Source organism: Sylvia atricapilla, chromosome 7, assembly GCF_009819655.1.
Source record: "Sylvia atricapilla isolate bSylAtr1 chromosome 7, bSylAtr1.pri, whole genome shotgun sequence".
NCBI lineage: Eukaryota > Metazoa > Chordata > Aves > Passeriformes > Sylviidae > Sylvia > Sylvia atricapilla.
This window is the reverse complement of record NC_089146.1, coordinates 9,896,684-9,912,907: the sequence shown is the minus strand read 5'-3', so window position 1 is coordinate 9,912,907 and position 16,224 is coordinate 9,896,684. Positions and strand designations below refer to the sequence as shown.

General features: G+C 41.1%; 1 protein-coding gene across 3 annotated transcripts; it reads left to right on the top strand.

The window, feature by feature from the left end:
• The first annotated feature begins 1,547 nt into the window (after nucleotides 1-1,547).
• Nucleotides 1,548-15,738, top strand: STK17B (serine/threonine kinase 17b). 3 transcript variants are annotated; one of them, XM_066322558.1, is made up of 8 exons: nucleotides 1,548-1,610; nucleotides 3,657-3,812; nucleotides 7,432-7,644; nucleotides 9,315-9,459; nucleotides 9,726-9,852; nucleotides 10,731-10,779; nucleotides 12,142-12,321; nucleotides 14,065-15,738. In XM_066322558.1, exons 2-8 carry the CDS (start codon nucleotides 3,691-3,693, stop codon nucleotides 14,345-14,347), a joined length of 1,119 nt encoding a protein of 372 aa, XP_066178655.1. In that variant the 5' UTR covers nucleotides 1,548-1,610; nucleotides 3,657-3,690; the 3' UTR covers nucleotides 14,348-15,738. The 3 variants fall into 3 exon arrangements, with proteins under 3 accessions (XP_066178655.1, XP_066178656.1, XP_066178657.1); XM_066322559.1 differs by having other exon boundaries at nucleotides 3,654-3,812; XM_066322560.1 differs by lacking the exons at nucleotides 1,548-1,610; nucleotides 3,657-3,812 and adding an exon at nucleotides 4,646-4,791.
• Nucleotides 15,739-16,224: the final 486 nt, after the last annotated feature.

Genomic DNA, 16,224 nt, shown 5'->3' with positions numbered 1-16,224 from the left:
CCTGAAGAGCATCAGTAAAGACACAAAAGGAGCTAAGGAGACAAACATAAGCACTGTCATTTACTTCTTGGCACCATGTGCTATAATAACCTAAAGCATCTTAATTGTGGGCATCATTTAAATTTACTCTGTGGCTCATTTGGTATGTTTGGAATGCTGCCTGCTTTTCATACAGCACAAAGAGCACTTCTCAACAAAACCAATCCTGTCCACGTTATATTTTTATTTGACAGATGTATTTGAAATAATGTTACAATCAAGAAAGGGTATGATGTAGAACGCTGCAGAGGTGGTGGAACTCTGGGGGAAAAAGTAAAGATTTTGGACTGCTTTTGTCAAAAATATCCACAGCTCAAAGTGCTAAAAAGCCAGATGGAAGTTCAAGCAAGCAGGAGTTACGTGTTTTTAGCAGGTATCTCAGTGTGCCAGCTACATGGTGTGACATATTCTAGACTCTTCAAGAATACTTTCTGCTTTCTTATCTTCATTTATGTTACTTTCATCTTAATGTAAGCCTTCTTGTGACTGCATGACTTAGGCACTGTAATAAACACAGCAATTAGCCATTTCACTGGCAGTGCCGTGGCACAAACAGAATTAACCCAATAACTCTAATGGTGCACTGCTGAAATTAAACATACAGCTCTTAGACTCTTAGGCCACGTTACTATTACTGCCTTCATGACAAACGGATGTTTGCAAATTTCTAGCTCGTTGGATTGCTTCAGAGGAAATCAATTTGACAAACAAATTGCAACTATTTTAGAACTCTTTGTAACTTCAATTTTTTTCTCAACCATGCTTTAGGCTATTTTGAGTCCTCGGAAAGAGTCTTGGAAACCACAGGTTAGAGTCTGTCGTTTTGGTGTTTCTTCTTTTGGTTTTGTGTGGTCTTGGTTTGGTCTGGTTTTTTCCTGTGGGCTTCTCACGAGGCCCTGAATACCCTATTTCCACCTGGGTGCATGCCTGTCCAACGCGCTCCGTGCGAGCCGTGTGCCTACACCGCAGCACTGAGCGCGCTGTTCCCGGCAGCCGTCGGTGAGAACTGCTTTTCCGCTCTTCCAAACTGCCCTGGGCCCTGCCGTGCTCGCTGAGCCTCCGCGGTGCCTCACTCGCAGTCTGTGTCCCCGCGGCTCATGTCCCCGGCTCCGCACGCCGGGGGATGCTCAGGACGGCGTCCTGCACCGCGACCTGCCCGCGCACCTGTCCCGCGGCTCCAGAACTCGGGGCTGCAGGGGACGCAGCGAGGAGCCTTCTCTGCGGGGTTTTCCTGGCACACAGCCCGGGACGGGGCGCCATGGGTGCGGTGCGGCCGAGGCGGCGGCCCCGCGCACTCCGGCAGTGCGGACAGCAGCCCCGGCTCCCTCACGGCCGGGCCCGGCGCGGGCGGCACCTGCTGACGGGGATCAGGAGCCGGTAGGGGGCGCTGCCACCAATCGCCGGGCCTTTGAGCGCCGCGTCTGGGCGCTGATTGGCTGTTCTGCCGAGTGGGCGTGGCCTGACGCCGCGCGGCTGAGGCGGCCGCTCAGCCCGGGTTGCGCCTTTCAAACGCCGAGAGGCGGCGAGAGCGGGGCGGCGGAGCTCTGAGGGACCGCGGGCGGCGGCCGGCGGTGAGTGTGCCCGGTCGAGGGAGCGGGCGGGGAGTGTGCCGGCCGCGGGGCTGCTGTGGTGTGCTGCTGGCTGGGCGCGGTGGAAGCGCCGCGCTGCCTCCCGGGCCGGTGCCGGGTGGCGCCGGCGGCAGCGCGGGGCTGCCGGTGAGGGGAGTCGGGGCTGTCCCGCGGGGAGCGGGCCGGGGCCCGCCCGGCCGCTGCCGCCCTCCGTGCTCGCTCCCTGCCAGACACCTTCCTGGTCCGACCAGGGACTCGACGTCTTTGGAAAACGTTAAAGGAGCTGACTTTTTTCCCCCGATTAAACTTCCCTAGTTTAGTGGGAAGCCTTTTTCTCCCCATAGCTAGTTGAATGTCATCCTCCTGAGTAGATAACGTGCCTCTTGGTGGGTTTCTGCTTGCTGTGGATATGTGTTCTTCTCTGTTCTTTATGACACTGAGCTTAAAAAAAGGAGATGTGGCGTCTTACCAGAGAAACAGCGCCAAGGAAACGTGAAGTTCTCAGTAATAATTGCTCTTTACAAACGATCATGTGAAATGAAAGCTTGCATAATGAGCTCGATAATGGTAATAAACTTGATAATGGTAAGCTCTTAATTAATGCGGCCAGTTATCGAACACAGTTGGTTTTCTGCTGAAGTACAGTAGGAAGAAGATACAGTTCAGGAGTTAAAGTTATCGAGTGAGCACAGCCCTGAGGGGACTCATGTAAAATTTCAGACATCAAGGTAGTCCTCTTAAATGGTGAACTGTCATATAATTGGGGGAGAAGGAATGCTTGCTTGTTATGGAGTGAGTCAAAGACTTGAGTATTAGATTGTATTGTGGCCTTTTCATAATTTCTTAAAGAAGCTATTTCCTGCATGTCAGATGATACTTTGAGGATATTTTTAAACTATGTAGTTTGGATCTTTTTCCTGCTAAATTATGTACAATGATTTGAATCCAAAATAGTTGTAGCATGAATATCCATGTTCCATCCCACATGGGAATGTGAACAATGCTGGATGGGTACAGGGTTACATTTGGATCATAACTAGTTCGAGTGCTCCCCCAGAAGTGTCTGACAGGGTATGTCTTTCGTTGAAACTGCAAGTGTATTTTTGTGAGTTTGCTAAGCTGTCTCTGAATTGTAATCTGCCTTATTTTTTTTTCCTTTCATTGATAAAGGTAACTCTGCTCTCATCAATTGCTACTTCTGGTATCCTTCAGTAACCTTTTTCTGCCTTGCTTTTGCATTTCACCTGAAGGGATGCTTCAGGGCTATAAATGTGAATACCAAACCCCAGTATTTTTATTTGGTTTGGTTTTGTTGCCTTTTTTTTTTTTTTTCTGTAGTAGAAATGATGTGGGTGGGTGTATCTTCATAATGTGCTGTTCTACTGGTTTATTAAGGTAATTTAATCAGGATTACTACATAATTTGATTCTGAATGATCTGAACTTGCAAAGAGGACCTTGTCTATTCATGCTTCTCACTGACAATTAACTCAGCCTTAAAAAGGAAACTTAGAGTAACTATGAGTGAGCCTAATAACAAATGTGAATATTCCCACTGGGAAAAGAGCCCCACTTTGTCCTGTTGTTGCCTGTTCCTGATGTTGCAGTTAACAAACAGGAAGGAGTTTTGGTAAATTCCCCCAGGAACGAATTTCTGTTAAAAGTGTAAACTTTAAGGAAGTGTGGAACTTACCCAGAATCCAGAGAAGAGTTTCAGAAAGATTAAAAAAAAGTACATCTCATTAATAGTTAAGTAGCTTTTAGCATTTTTATTAGAACTGGAGCTTATCCCTAGTATCTTATGGATGTGCTTCAGGGAGGAAAAAACCCCCAGTTTATCTCGAGTGTTTACATAATTAAATTAGCATGTTTTGATTAGTATTCCTTTCAGGTTCTATTTTTACAGTGATTAAATGTGTTGTTTCCAGGCTGCTGCTGAACAAAGTTCTGGCCGATCTAGTTTTATAGCCCTAAACTCATAATATTTGTCTTATTTTCCTGTGCTGTAACTATGGATTTTCCAAAACTCTGAATTGTTTTGCTTCAGCAGGTGGCTGGTAGGAGAGAGAGCCCTGCTCCTGACAATGTCGAGGAGAAAGCTGGAGAATAAAAACCTTTCTGGCTTGCTGGCCACATCTCTGCACACACCAATCAAGACAGAGAACTTCCACAATTTCTATGTGCTTGAATCAAAAGAGCTAGGAAGGTAAGATTATTCCTGTTTATTTTATTTGGGCAAGAGGAATTTCTGCTGCAAGAAAATTCTCTGTACAGTGAAGCAAACCTTTATGGCGGCAGATGGAGAACGAAGTAAGTCCCTCTCCTTCCCTGTCCTCTTCTTTGCATCACAGTGGGTTCTTCAGGGAAAGGGGCAGTGAGGCATAAGCTGCCAGCCTTTTTTCCATGTCAGAGAGATCTGGAGGGTTTTCATAGGCAGGTAGGTTTGGGATTAGCCTCCTTTGCCTGCCTAGCCCACACAGATTCCAGGGCCATGGCCTAAACAAGGCATGACATAGGGTGATACTGTAAGACAAAGAATGAGCATTTTGAGTTGGTGGTTCCAGGTGTTCGGGTGAGTTTTCTGACGTCCAGAAAACAAAGACCTTTTCTGTCCCCTTCCCAACCTCAAGCAGTTAGCCTGACTTTCAATCAATCTGCTGTTTCAGAGCAGTTCTGCAGCCTGCTTCCCCTGCTCTTGTTTGCAGCAGTAAATTAGGAAATAACAAAGCACCCAAACCCTTGGTATTTATGACAGTGCTTCAGACATACAAGCGAATGTGTGTCTTGAAATCACAATAATCTGTGAATTATTAATTGATACCTTGAAAGCACTCAGTGAATTGGGTGTAAAGCAAACATGATGCTGTGATGGTGACTTCCTGAACAGAAGTGTGCAGGGTCAGTCTCACAGCTGTGCCTTGCTGTGCTGCATAAGGATCCTTTGCACCTGCAGCTCGTTCTGTCAGCAGAGATGCTCCTTTGCATGTGCTCTCCGAGATCTTCAGCCTTCTTTGTTCTCTTGGGGTTTTTTTTCTGTTTTTCTAGCATGTGCTTTATCTGGAAGGCTTTTATAGATGTGCACGTTGCAGCCCATAACTTTCTTCTTTTCTTAACTTTTGTCAGCTCTGCTTTTGAATTCTAAGCTCTACAGAAGCAGTTTATATGCAGCACCCTCTAGAACTCAGGTATTGTTCCAACGCTGGATTTTCCAACTCTACATACTTGTGAGATCATGCCTAAAGCAAACAAAAGTGTAGATTTTGTGCGAATTCCAGAACAGAGTTTTTAATTTTTTTCTGTGCATGCAAAACCGGGCTTAACAAAATAAGTGCCAAAATGCAAAGAAAATGGAAGCAGAACTCTGTTTTACAAACACATTTTTGGTTTCTCCTGGCCTAAGTACATGTGTATTTTTTCATGGTTTTATGTGTATAAATGCTTTTTAAGTGATGTAAAAGCCCTCTCTTCTTTGTAAGCTCTCTAAAGGATTCAATATGCTTTAATTTTCACTTGCAATTTTCTTTTTCCTGCTGAGATTATGTGGTAAATAGTTCCCTTGTTCTCTGCTTAAGCTTCCCAAGCCCCATTTCTTTCTCCCACACCCTTATCTGTTGGGTCCTTTGGTATTTAAGACACTGACTCACCAAGCTGGCAGGTGAGGCTCTGTTAGTGGGTTAAGTAGTTCTGTCCCTGGTGTGTGCCTGGCTTGGTTTCTTTTGAAGTAGTTGCATTTCTGTGGTTTCTGAAATACGAAAACATCCTGAAATCAGTTTTTTCTGGTAGAGCTGGGCTGTGAGGGGGGTTGGTTACACAGGCAGGGAGTGGGAACTGCTCCGCTTGCGTCAGCGCAGCGCTTCCGATGTGTTTCTGCCGCAATTGCCACTGCTCCAAAAGGCTGCTTTGCCTTACTTTTGGTCCTGATTTTTGCCTTAATTGGCACCCTACTAACAAACAAGTGGAAATTCTTACATCTCAAATCTGGAAATATCACTGACCCTTCAAAGCTGTTCAGCCCACAGCAGCCACAAGGAAGAGGTGCCAGAAGTACTGGGGAAGATCTTGCTGTTCTCATGAAACTAAACTGGTTCCCCTTTGTTGATTTTAGGGACTCTTTCATGGCTGGCAAGTTTGATGAGATGCTAAAAAGAGAATTTAAGCTGGAGGGGGGTAGTGTTTTCAACTTTGGTATGTTATGAAATTGAGCTCAGGAACTTCAAATGCTCTGCAGTAATAGGCTGGGCTCACAATTGGGGAAGAACGTGGCTGTTCCAGGCTTACAGATAGCTGCTCAGGGTGAAGAGTGTGCTTGCATCAGACTAAATAACTTTCACCTCTGAAGTTTAGTGCTTTCACGGAGGGATAGTGAAAACCTGCAACGAATTGATGTTGAAATAAGTGATGACAGAAGGCCTGTTTTGTTGAATTTATTTTTATCTTAGCAGTATGATTCAGTCATCTTTAAAATATCTAATAATTCAGGCACTTTTGTACAGTTATTTGCAAATCAAAATTGATTTTTTGCGTGAGGTGCTCATCCCTGTTTTAATTAAATACTGAAGTCTAGATTTTTTCAAAAAATACTTTTTTTAAAAAAGGAAGTACTCCTTTTAAGCACTGGGATTTTTGCACCAGAAAAAAGGCAAAGCCTGCAAGGCAGTGTGGTATTTTGTACTAAAGAAGCTTTAAAGAGCACAGCTCAGACAGCTCGTGCTGAGCTGTTTCAGTTCGTTTGTTCTTACTATGCTATGGTAACAAAAAATAGAGGTGGGACAGGCTTTTTTTTTTAAGAGATAAATGTAGATTGGGCACTTTGCACATAGCTTGATACTGTTTCTAGAACTCTACTCACAGTTCACTGCAGCCTTTCAAGTTGGTTTTTTTTGTAAATAAGGTTTCTTGCACCATTTGAAAGCACTTTGCATGTATGCAACCAGGCATTTCTGGGAATACAATATCAGTGGTTATAAAACTGGGTTTTTCAGGAGTTTATAACTTGGCTTAAAAAAGCTGCATTTTTTTCCATCTAATTTTTTTTAAAGATCAGCTTGGTGTTTTTAACTACAGTATGTAGTTTTCTTCTAAAAACATCTCTTTGCCTAAATATGGTTTTGTTTCCATACCTAAACAATTGGCTAGGAAATAAAGCAGCACACTTTGTCTAACTGTAATTGAGGAAGAGAATGCTAAGTAGTGGTTGCTTTTCTATTAAGATGTTTTGAAACATTTTGCAGATACCTGGGATTTTTGTAGCAGTACTGCATGGTTTGTGGAAGGAAATTCTCTTTATGACTAAATTTTTTTTCACTGAAAACCTCCTGCCCCACCCGTGCATTTAAATGTGCTTTGTCTTCCCTGTGCATTCTCTGCATTTCACAGGAGTTTGCTTTGTTTGTTGTTGTCCTGTAGGTGTTGGAATGAGGTTGAGGCTTTTCTAATGTCTTGCCAACCCTGAACAACCTTGTAAGACCTCATGGCTGGCCCTGCTTTAAGCAGAAGGTTTTTAGAGACCTCCAGAAGTCCTTTCCAACCGAATTATTCTGTGACCTAACAGCGAGAATGCCCCTGTAACCTGATACTCTGATTTAATGTTTAGCTAGGCTCTGTAAAGGGAATTTTACTGGGTCTCACCAGAGCTTCACCTAGCTTAGTATCCTTCTACAGTGCCTGCAAGTGAATGTCCAGGAAACAGTGTAAGAACAGGCCAATCGCATTTCCCAATACTTTTTTTGTTTGTTTCCAATTATTTAATACGTCTTCTTATTTTTAATGTTAATTTATGCACTTTTGATTTCCTGCCTCTCAATGTTTTCCCTTTTGTTTTGTAGAGGAAGATGTGCTGTGGTTAGAAAATGTGTAGCTAAATCCACGGGCCAAGAGTATGCAGCCAAATTTTTAAAGAAAAGGAGAAGAGGTCAAGACTGCAAAGCAGAGATTCTGCATGAAATTGCTGTCCTTGAATTAATGAAATCCAACCCTCGCATAGTTAATCTCCATGAAGTCTATGAAACAGCCAATGAAATCATCTTGGTGTTGGAGTAGTGAGTATGCCTTCATCACATGTTTGTAGTCTTTCAATATATTAATAATGAAATATTAATAATTAATATGTTAATTTTTTATGCGTTGGCTGAATGCCCAGAAGAATTGCAACAGTACTCTGTATACATTATGCTAATCTTTCATTATAAATTACTTGATATTTTTTCCTTTAAGGATGTTTCAGGCAGGCTGACTGGAAATAATGTTCTTGGAATACCACAGAAGGTCCTGAGTGTCTTGATGCAACTTAAATCTCACACACACACACAAAAAAGTCACTGATACTAAGTACACAGATTTCACAGAGGTTGAGCACATCCATGCCTGTGAGCTTCAAGTTAGCACTTCACTTTTTTTTGGTGACTGAAGACTTAATTACTTTCCTTATTTTGAGCTCCTAAATTCAGTGGTTTTGTTGTTTTAAAACTGATTTCTGGAGCCATTTCCTAAAAAATTCCCATAGTTTTTACACATGTCCCCAAAGCTTCTTATTAACTTTGAAAAATAAGTTTAATTTGGGAATTGAATTTGAATTATCTATTTTATTTGTTGTATCTGTAAACTTCCGTGTGGAATGTAAGGAGCAAAAGTAACTCTTTCTAAGCTTTAAGATTCATGTACAGAGTATTTGAAGTGCTGCTAATGGTGGTCTCCTTACACCATGATATATTCTTTGGAAAAAATTGAAAGAATTCAGCTAGGTTCTATCTTAAAAAGCTTTTTATTTTTTTCCCCTGGAGCTAGATGACCCCATACATATTATTTGTTGTTCTAAGGCTTTTTTTTTTTTTTTTTTTTTTTTTTTTTTTTTCCAAATCCCTTTTTTCAGAGCTTTTAGCTCTTTACCCACTTGGGTGCCCACCCATGCAGACCATAATGTAACTTGAGTACAGGAATAACACTCTGGGAGCCAGTTGAAATCCATGGCATCCTCTGCCCTTCCCTTCATGTCCATGTTGCCATCAAGTCACCTAGGGGAGGTTCACTTTGCACCTCATGTAACCTCAGCAGGTTTGTGGCTGTGTTCGTTCCTGTTGTCCATTATCTGACTTCTTAATAGACTCTCACTTGGTTAGCAATGAAGTTTAGGCTCAGTGATCTGTAGTGTTGGGGAATCTGTAGTTTTGAGTTTCATCCTTGAGAGAGACTTCAGGCACTCAGAGCAATGATCTCAGACCCAGCCTGAAAGGAGACAGCTGACACTGCAGCCAAGTGTAGGAATAACTCATAAACCACAGGAACACAGATACTTCCATGCTGCTTACACTGCTCTGAATTATTCATGAACTGGTCTCATGGAAGAAATTTTAGATTTGACTGGAAAAGAAAGGTTTCTTTGATTAGGGACTGATGATAGAACTCGATTTCTGGGAGGCATCTTCCCCCTTGCTTGAGGGGACCAGAGCATTATGAGGTTGCCAGTCAAAGTGCTTTTTGCTGTCTCAGCTGCTGTTTCAGGCTATAAGGAAGGAAAAAGCATCATCAGATTTTTTTCCCCTTTTCTAAGTGTTCATATTAAGTGTTTTAGCATAGGTGTGTAATAAAAGTATTCCCAGCTCTCTGATATTACAGATACATTTTTGATAAATAGGTGTTATTGAAAACATTTTTCCTCACGGAAACTTCAAAATTCAAACCTAATACATAGGTGTTCTTCAATGTGTTGCAGTGCTGCTGGAGGAGAAATATTTGACTTGTGTGTCCCAGATCTGGATGACAGAATTTGTGAAAGGGATATCGTAAGGCTGATCAGGCAGATACTTGAAGGACTTTGCTGCTTGCATGAAAACAATATTGTTCATCTTGATTTGAAGGTGAGGCTGCAGCAGGCTTTGTCTTAGCACTTTCTCTTCAATTTACTATGTTCATCAAAGTAATTTGTTAAATACATAAAAAAGATGAAGAGGAAAAGGAGATTAAATGGTATTAAAATGTGATTAAAAGGATGGAGATTAAATATTTTTGAACAACATTTAGCAATGAGTATTGCATAACAGAAGCTGAAGTGTCGTTTAGTACACTGGACTTTTTTTTTCAGATTGTATTTTATTAATTAGGAATGCAATATTTTCAATTCCAGCCTCAAAATATTTTGCTGAGCAGCGTCAATCCTCTTGGTGATGTCAAAATTGTAGATTTTGGGATGTCCCGGAAGCTGGAGAACTCCACTGAGCTGCGGCATATCATGGGAACCACAGAATATCTCGGTATGGAAGGGCTGCTTCACACCACCTCAGGGCTTTTGAGAAAACAGGGACATTCATGTAGCACACTTAGCAGCTGACAGGCTGATAAAGAACGTCACAGGACAAGGCAACATGTTTTGAGCTGCTGTTTTTAAAGAGCAGTCAACAAATGTTTGCTCCAAAAAAATCCCGAATTGTATCAATTAAGTGCACCTCTCAGTTTTATACTGTAGTATTTGCTGTGCTACAGGCTGTTAAATTGTTCTCATTAGAATTGAAATACAGCATTAGCATGCACAAAGAAGTGTTCTTTGAATTAATGTAACATCTTGAATGTTATTCAGTATGAGGATTGAACGAGATTAAAATACTCCTTGGAAAGGGAAGGATTGCTGTTAACACTTGGCCCTCTCTGAGGGACAAGTTCGCTTCATGACTTGCCAACACTCAGTGTTAAGAGCACTTCATTCTGCAGTCAATAACTTGTTACCTAGCCTATGCTAACAGGCACTGATCCTAAAACTGGCTTGGTCATCTTGTTTTGCAGTTCTAACATGCTGAAGGGTTCATGCATTCCCCTTAAAAAGTTGTATAATTTGGAACCTCCTAGGGGAAAGATTTATGTGCCTGCATCTGTTTAGAACACATCTTGAGACTTGGATAAACTTCAGGCCATGCTGTGCCACTTTGGTGTGAAGCAAGTAAACATCCGTGTCTAGGCAAACAGAAATAACTTTTTGCTATCCTTGTGGCTTGGAAATAATAAACCTAATTATTGAAACTACATCTTGAGTCTCATAATAATGGTTGGCAAAAGAATGCCAGAAATGTAGTGTATGATTCAAGGCCATTTGAATAAGATATTTCTTAAAGCATTTTTCTTCTCCCTGTCTCTTTAGCTCCAGAAATCTTGAACTATGAGCCTATAACCACAGCTACAGACATGTGGTAGGTTTTATCTTCATTTGGCTGAGGTTTGGTGGGACCCCTTAACAACTTAAGGGCCTGATGGAGTTTCATCTGGCTTCCAAGGATCCCCTTCTGCTGGTGGGCTGGCTGAAAGAGGGAGGGCTGATGGAAGGGGAAGGATATAACTCGGGATATAACTCAGGGCTTACACAGGAGTTTATGGGTCTGTTGCCCACTTAGTGGGGAATGCAGGTGGCTTCTGAGCCTGAAGGATAGGTGTTTGTTCTGTTGTATTGCAATAACAACAGTGGCTGGATAGCATATTTTAGCTATTACATCCTCCTGGGTGACATGCTTTGGATAGTAGCTACTCTAGGACACTTCCCTCCCCACTTTTACACTGTTAAATATTTTTTATACAAATTATAAGAAGGATGTAAACTTCCTAATTCTTATTTTTAGAGAAATATCTGCAGAAAGAATCATAAAAAAATGATGAGTACTGTGAACTGACCCACAACTTTTTTGTGGCTTCTTAATTTTATGAGCTATGTTCAAGACTAGCTTTGAAATGGTTCTTTTAAAACATACATTCTTCAGCATTTTAATTAAAATTCACTGTTCAGAGGAGCAATTGGCAACTTTTAAATCCTCAACTTGTAATAGTAACTAAGTCTGTTAATTAATGTTTTTAATCACATATTACTTGCCTGCTTTTGTGGGAAGACACAAAAAACCCCCCTATTGATGCTCTGTTCACAATGACAAACACAGCAGGTGCCTGTTTTCACACTGTAATGAGTACTAAACTCTGATCTATCAGAATGATCTATCTAAAAATGTTTTATTATGCATCAAGAAGCCATCTTTAGATTTATATTATAATAGATTGCATGATCTGTGGTACTAATGTTCATGTTCTTGGGAGAAACATCTCAGCTAGAGGAGATTGTAACGCAACTTGGATGTCAAATGTACACAGAGGTTGATTTAAAGTCTTTGCTCTGTCAGCCAGAATTGCAGTGAAAGATGTGGTTTATGTGCATTCAGATTAGAATGTCTGTCTTTTTTGCAGCTCTTTCATCCAGAAATGCCATATGTCCCAAGAGTGGGCTGTGTAAAAGTGATATTTCCTTCTCCTATCAATCTTAGTAGGAAGAAAAGGGTATATTGAACTTAAACAGTTTGCAAAAATCCCTTCATTGAGATACATACACACATATCTTTCATGGTGTGTGTATGTGCAGTCATGCTTGAATCACATAAAACTGAGGTGTACCATGTTTGCTGTACTTCTGAGTGTGGGATATGTCAGGAAGTTTGGTCTGCAGCACAGTAAATACATGCAAGGTGTAGTGTTTAGATTCTCTAGTAGGTTTATACAATCTGTTCTTACCTCAGGAACATCGGTGTCATCTCATACATGCTGCTGACACAAGAATCTCCATTTGTGGGAGCTGATGTCCAAGAAACTTACCTTAATATATCTCAAGTTAACGTGGATTATTCAGAAGAAACGTTTTCATCAGTTTCACAGCCTGCAAAAGACTTCATTCAGAAACTTCTCATAAAAAATCCAGAGTAAGTAGCACACTCCTCTAAGAATCCTGAATTTGTGGAGCTCCTAGAAAAAGTGAATGTTAATTTATGTTCTTAATCTCACTAATAAGATCAAATGGATATTTCACAATGCATTGGTATTTTTAACTGGATGTTAAAAAGTGCAGGTTTATGCTTTTCCATAATGTGTGAGAAGAATCTTGAATTCAATGTCTGGCTGAAATTGTCAGATATTATTTTTATTATTTTTATGGATAATATTATTAGTCAGGCTTGTTCTTTGAGTTTTTTTTGGTTTGAGTTTCTTTATATTTTCTTTCAGATGACAGGTTTTGAATGGATTTTATTCAAGCATACTCTAGAAAGAGTATAGACAGACATTATTTACTATAATTATTGTAGTTTGAAAAGGCAATGCAACCTTTTTGCAGTGCTTTCTTGTTTCCTGACTTACCTTTATCTATTTACATAAATACGTCCGTTATTATATATTTATACTTGGCTGTATTTTGCCTTGTTCAGTCTTCTAAAATGTTCTCAATCCAAAGTGAAAATTATTTTGGAGTTAAGCACACTCCCTTAACTCTGCATTCTTCAGGAGTTCAGACTCTAATTCAGAGCTTGAAAAGTAGCTGAACTTTGAGAAGGGAGCTGGTCAGGTATTATTATTGATTGCAGTGCTAGATATTGTCACCTGTGGTGAGACAGGAATCCTTGTCCCCTTCAGAGAGCTTCCAGCAGGCAGGAGTGGCCCTGCTTGGCTGAGAGGGGCTCTTGGATAGGAGGAGACAATAGGAGGGGATTCCTGGAAAGTGGCTGCTCTGAGACAATAAGGACCCCATAGAAAGTCATGTCCGAAGACCCCTTCCTGCCTTAAAATCTCACATACAGCATTTGTCCAGATCTGAAATAATTCCCAAAACCCCAGTGTCATTAGGGAGTCTTGTCTTTCATGTTTGTGGAGCACTTAGAAAAAAGAATCAAAGATGAAGAACCTGCTTTGATAACTCTTTGTGTGGACCTGTGGGATATTTGACATTCTGTCACAATTACTACTGGCTTTCTTCTGGGCATCTCAAGAGTCTTCATTATATCCTCAAAAGAGTTACATTTTTCTGAATGAAAAATATTCCATCTTCTGGTGGGCTTAGGGACAAGTAGCAGGCTCTATTGCCTTGGAACCAGTTTTCTGGCAAGTTCTGTGCAAGTTAACAATGCAGAATACAGTTATAACTTGCAGTAGTGCTGTGTTAGGTTACCCAGAGGAGCGATTTTCTAAGTCTGGTATGTTTGGTAGGATTTACATTTTGAAAAGGTTTATGCCCATGAACTGCAAGAGTGAAACACTAGGAAATGTCAGAGTTGATGACATCCTGTTAACTTGGCTATCCTTGAAAAGCATAATGACTGAATATCCATGAGCCTCACTATTTATGGTCTGTATAAAACATATGACTTTAAAAGCAAAGCAAGTGCTCATTAATGTATACCATGCTGCAAACATCCCAGGGGACCATGCTGAAAACATTCCAGGGACTATGTTCCTGCTTCTGATGAAAGCTTTAGGGTAATCCATCAACTAAATTTAGATGCATGTAGCCAATACTGAACTGTCTTTTGTAGCAGCTGAGGTAGGGCTGAAAACACACCAATATTGACTCTTCAGTGCCAGTTTTGCTTATGATTTGTAGCATCAGAGCTATTTTAGTTCTTTAATGTGGGTTAAACATTAACTGAAGCCCCTTTCCCTTTCTCCTCCCGCAGGGACAGACCCACTGCCGCCGACTGTCTCTCCCACTGGTGGTTGCAGCAAGGGGAGCTCACGCTCCCATACAGCCCTGAGGAAATCTGCTGCTCCTCTCAGCTGCCAGGACACACAACCAAGTGCTCAGAAGAGAGGAGTGTAAAATCCAGCTGCAATGGCAGCTGCAGCGACAAGGAGGACAAGGAGAACATTCCAGAGGACAGCAGCACGCTCTCCAAACGCTTCCGCTTCGATGATTCATTGCAATATCCCCAGGAGTTCATGACAGACTTGGTGTGTTAGTGTGGAATACAGACTTTGCATGGAACGAACTCAGCATAATCTGTTCCAGTGGTGAAAAAAGGGTTCTGGCTTGCCAAGTCATGCAGCATTGGCACACTGGAAATGCACTTTGATTCTTTTATGCTGGTGTCTCCTTTTCTGTCCATTGCTGGCAGTGGATTTAACTCCTGAGGGATTGGAGTTGTTGCGCCAATAAAATGAATTATTTTTTTTAAGAAGATATAATTAAATATTTTTGCACTTTTCAAGTTCTAGTCAAAAGATGATGCTAGAGTGAACAAACTGATACCTGCAAATGAGTTTAAACATAGCCTTTGCCAAAGAGTAGTTGAACACATGCATGCTCATAGGACTACCCCTTAGTAAGAAATTGGGAAGGGAAGAAGGGAATCTGAATCTTGCTGGTTTACTGGAGTTCCTTGCTACCAGTTTAAATTAGAGGCTAAATTTGGTATGTTTTGGGACCATGGTACATCTGTTGGGGTAATTTGGAAACCTGTTTTCCCTTTAGGATCACTAGTAGTTCTGCCTTATAGATCTGGTCCACTTGGGCATTACTATGCATATTCTGTGTGGTTATGCTGCTTTGGATCTCTGCAACACGTGGCATAGAAAACAGGTAGATTGTCAGTCCTTGTGGTCCTTAGCTTCCTACTATAAAGTGCATTTGAAGATGAGGTTGCTATGCTGATGTGAATATTTCAACTTGGTGGTTTGCTTTTATCAAACCTCTGAAATAGTATAATCTACATGTCTTGATTTTCCTTACTTTAAAAAAAAATCCCCAAAACAATTGCCCCCAACAAACCCCACACCAACAAACCCCACACAAACAAGCCCCAAAGCCTCTAGTTAAAAGTAGTAAAACTGAGTAAACTGAAAATGACCATTTTTGCCTGTGAAATTAAAATTAACAACTTTTCTCTGTGCCCCTCTAATGTAGAAGTGCATCTTGCTGTCAGTTATTGTTGCCCACAGTTACTCAGCTTCATGCCTGCTCTGAGAAATGGATTGCATTTAGTATTAAAGACAAACTACCTAATAATTATTTTAAGCCTTTAAAATTGGTTTGGTTAGTGGTATTTTTTTAAAGTTCTGTGCCTTCCACTTTCACTTGTTCCTGGCTCTGAGGTAATAATGCCTGTGTCCAGTTTCGTCTTAGACCAAATGCCAGTTGTGCCTTAGCAGCCTGAAACTGTTAACATAAGCCCTTTAATCATAACAAAAGCTGGAAGCCTTTTTGGGCTTTTTATTAAAACTCTTACAGATATTTTGAAAGTAAATGCCACTTTAAAATATTTTGGGATTTTCCACTCCTCAAAGCTTAAATTTAATTGTCTTTGAATTGGATTTTTTTTTTCTGTAATAAAATACCACAATCTGATACTCTTTTTCAAGCGTGCCTGTGGATTTGTCAGCAGTTGGGCAGATTGGCAGTTTGGAATATGACTGAGAGGTGAAGCTGATGAGTGGTAAAAGGTTGTGTTTTATCTTTCTTCACACAAGGAAAGAACAGGTTTTTCTCAAACAGATCTCAGTGTAAGAGTCACTATAATACATGAGGGGATTCAGGACTTGTTTTGGGGTGGTGCTCACACTGACAAGCAGAAAGCAGACTGAGGTGTAAGGCATGTAAAACTTCACGTTGTGTTTGTCAGAAGAACTCCAAAGCTTTATTTCATGTGAAATGAAGTAACAGATTTGTTCAGCAGAGACACAACTCTGATAGCTTCGGGTGAGTGAACCACCCTGACTCTCCTCTGTGTATTAATTCTCATTTTCAGAGCTTTTCTCAGTGGTACTGATTGGATATATAATTACAGGATTACAATGCAGGAGGCAGCTGTTGGATTGTGCTCAGGTACTTTGCACCTTTA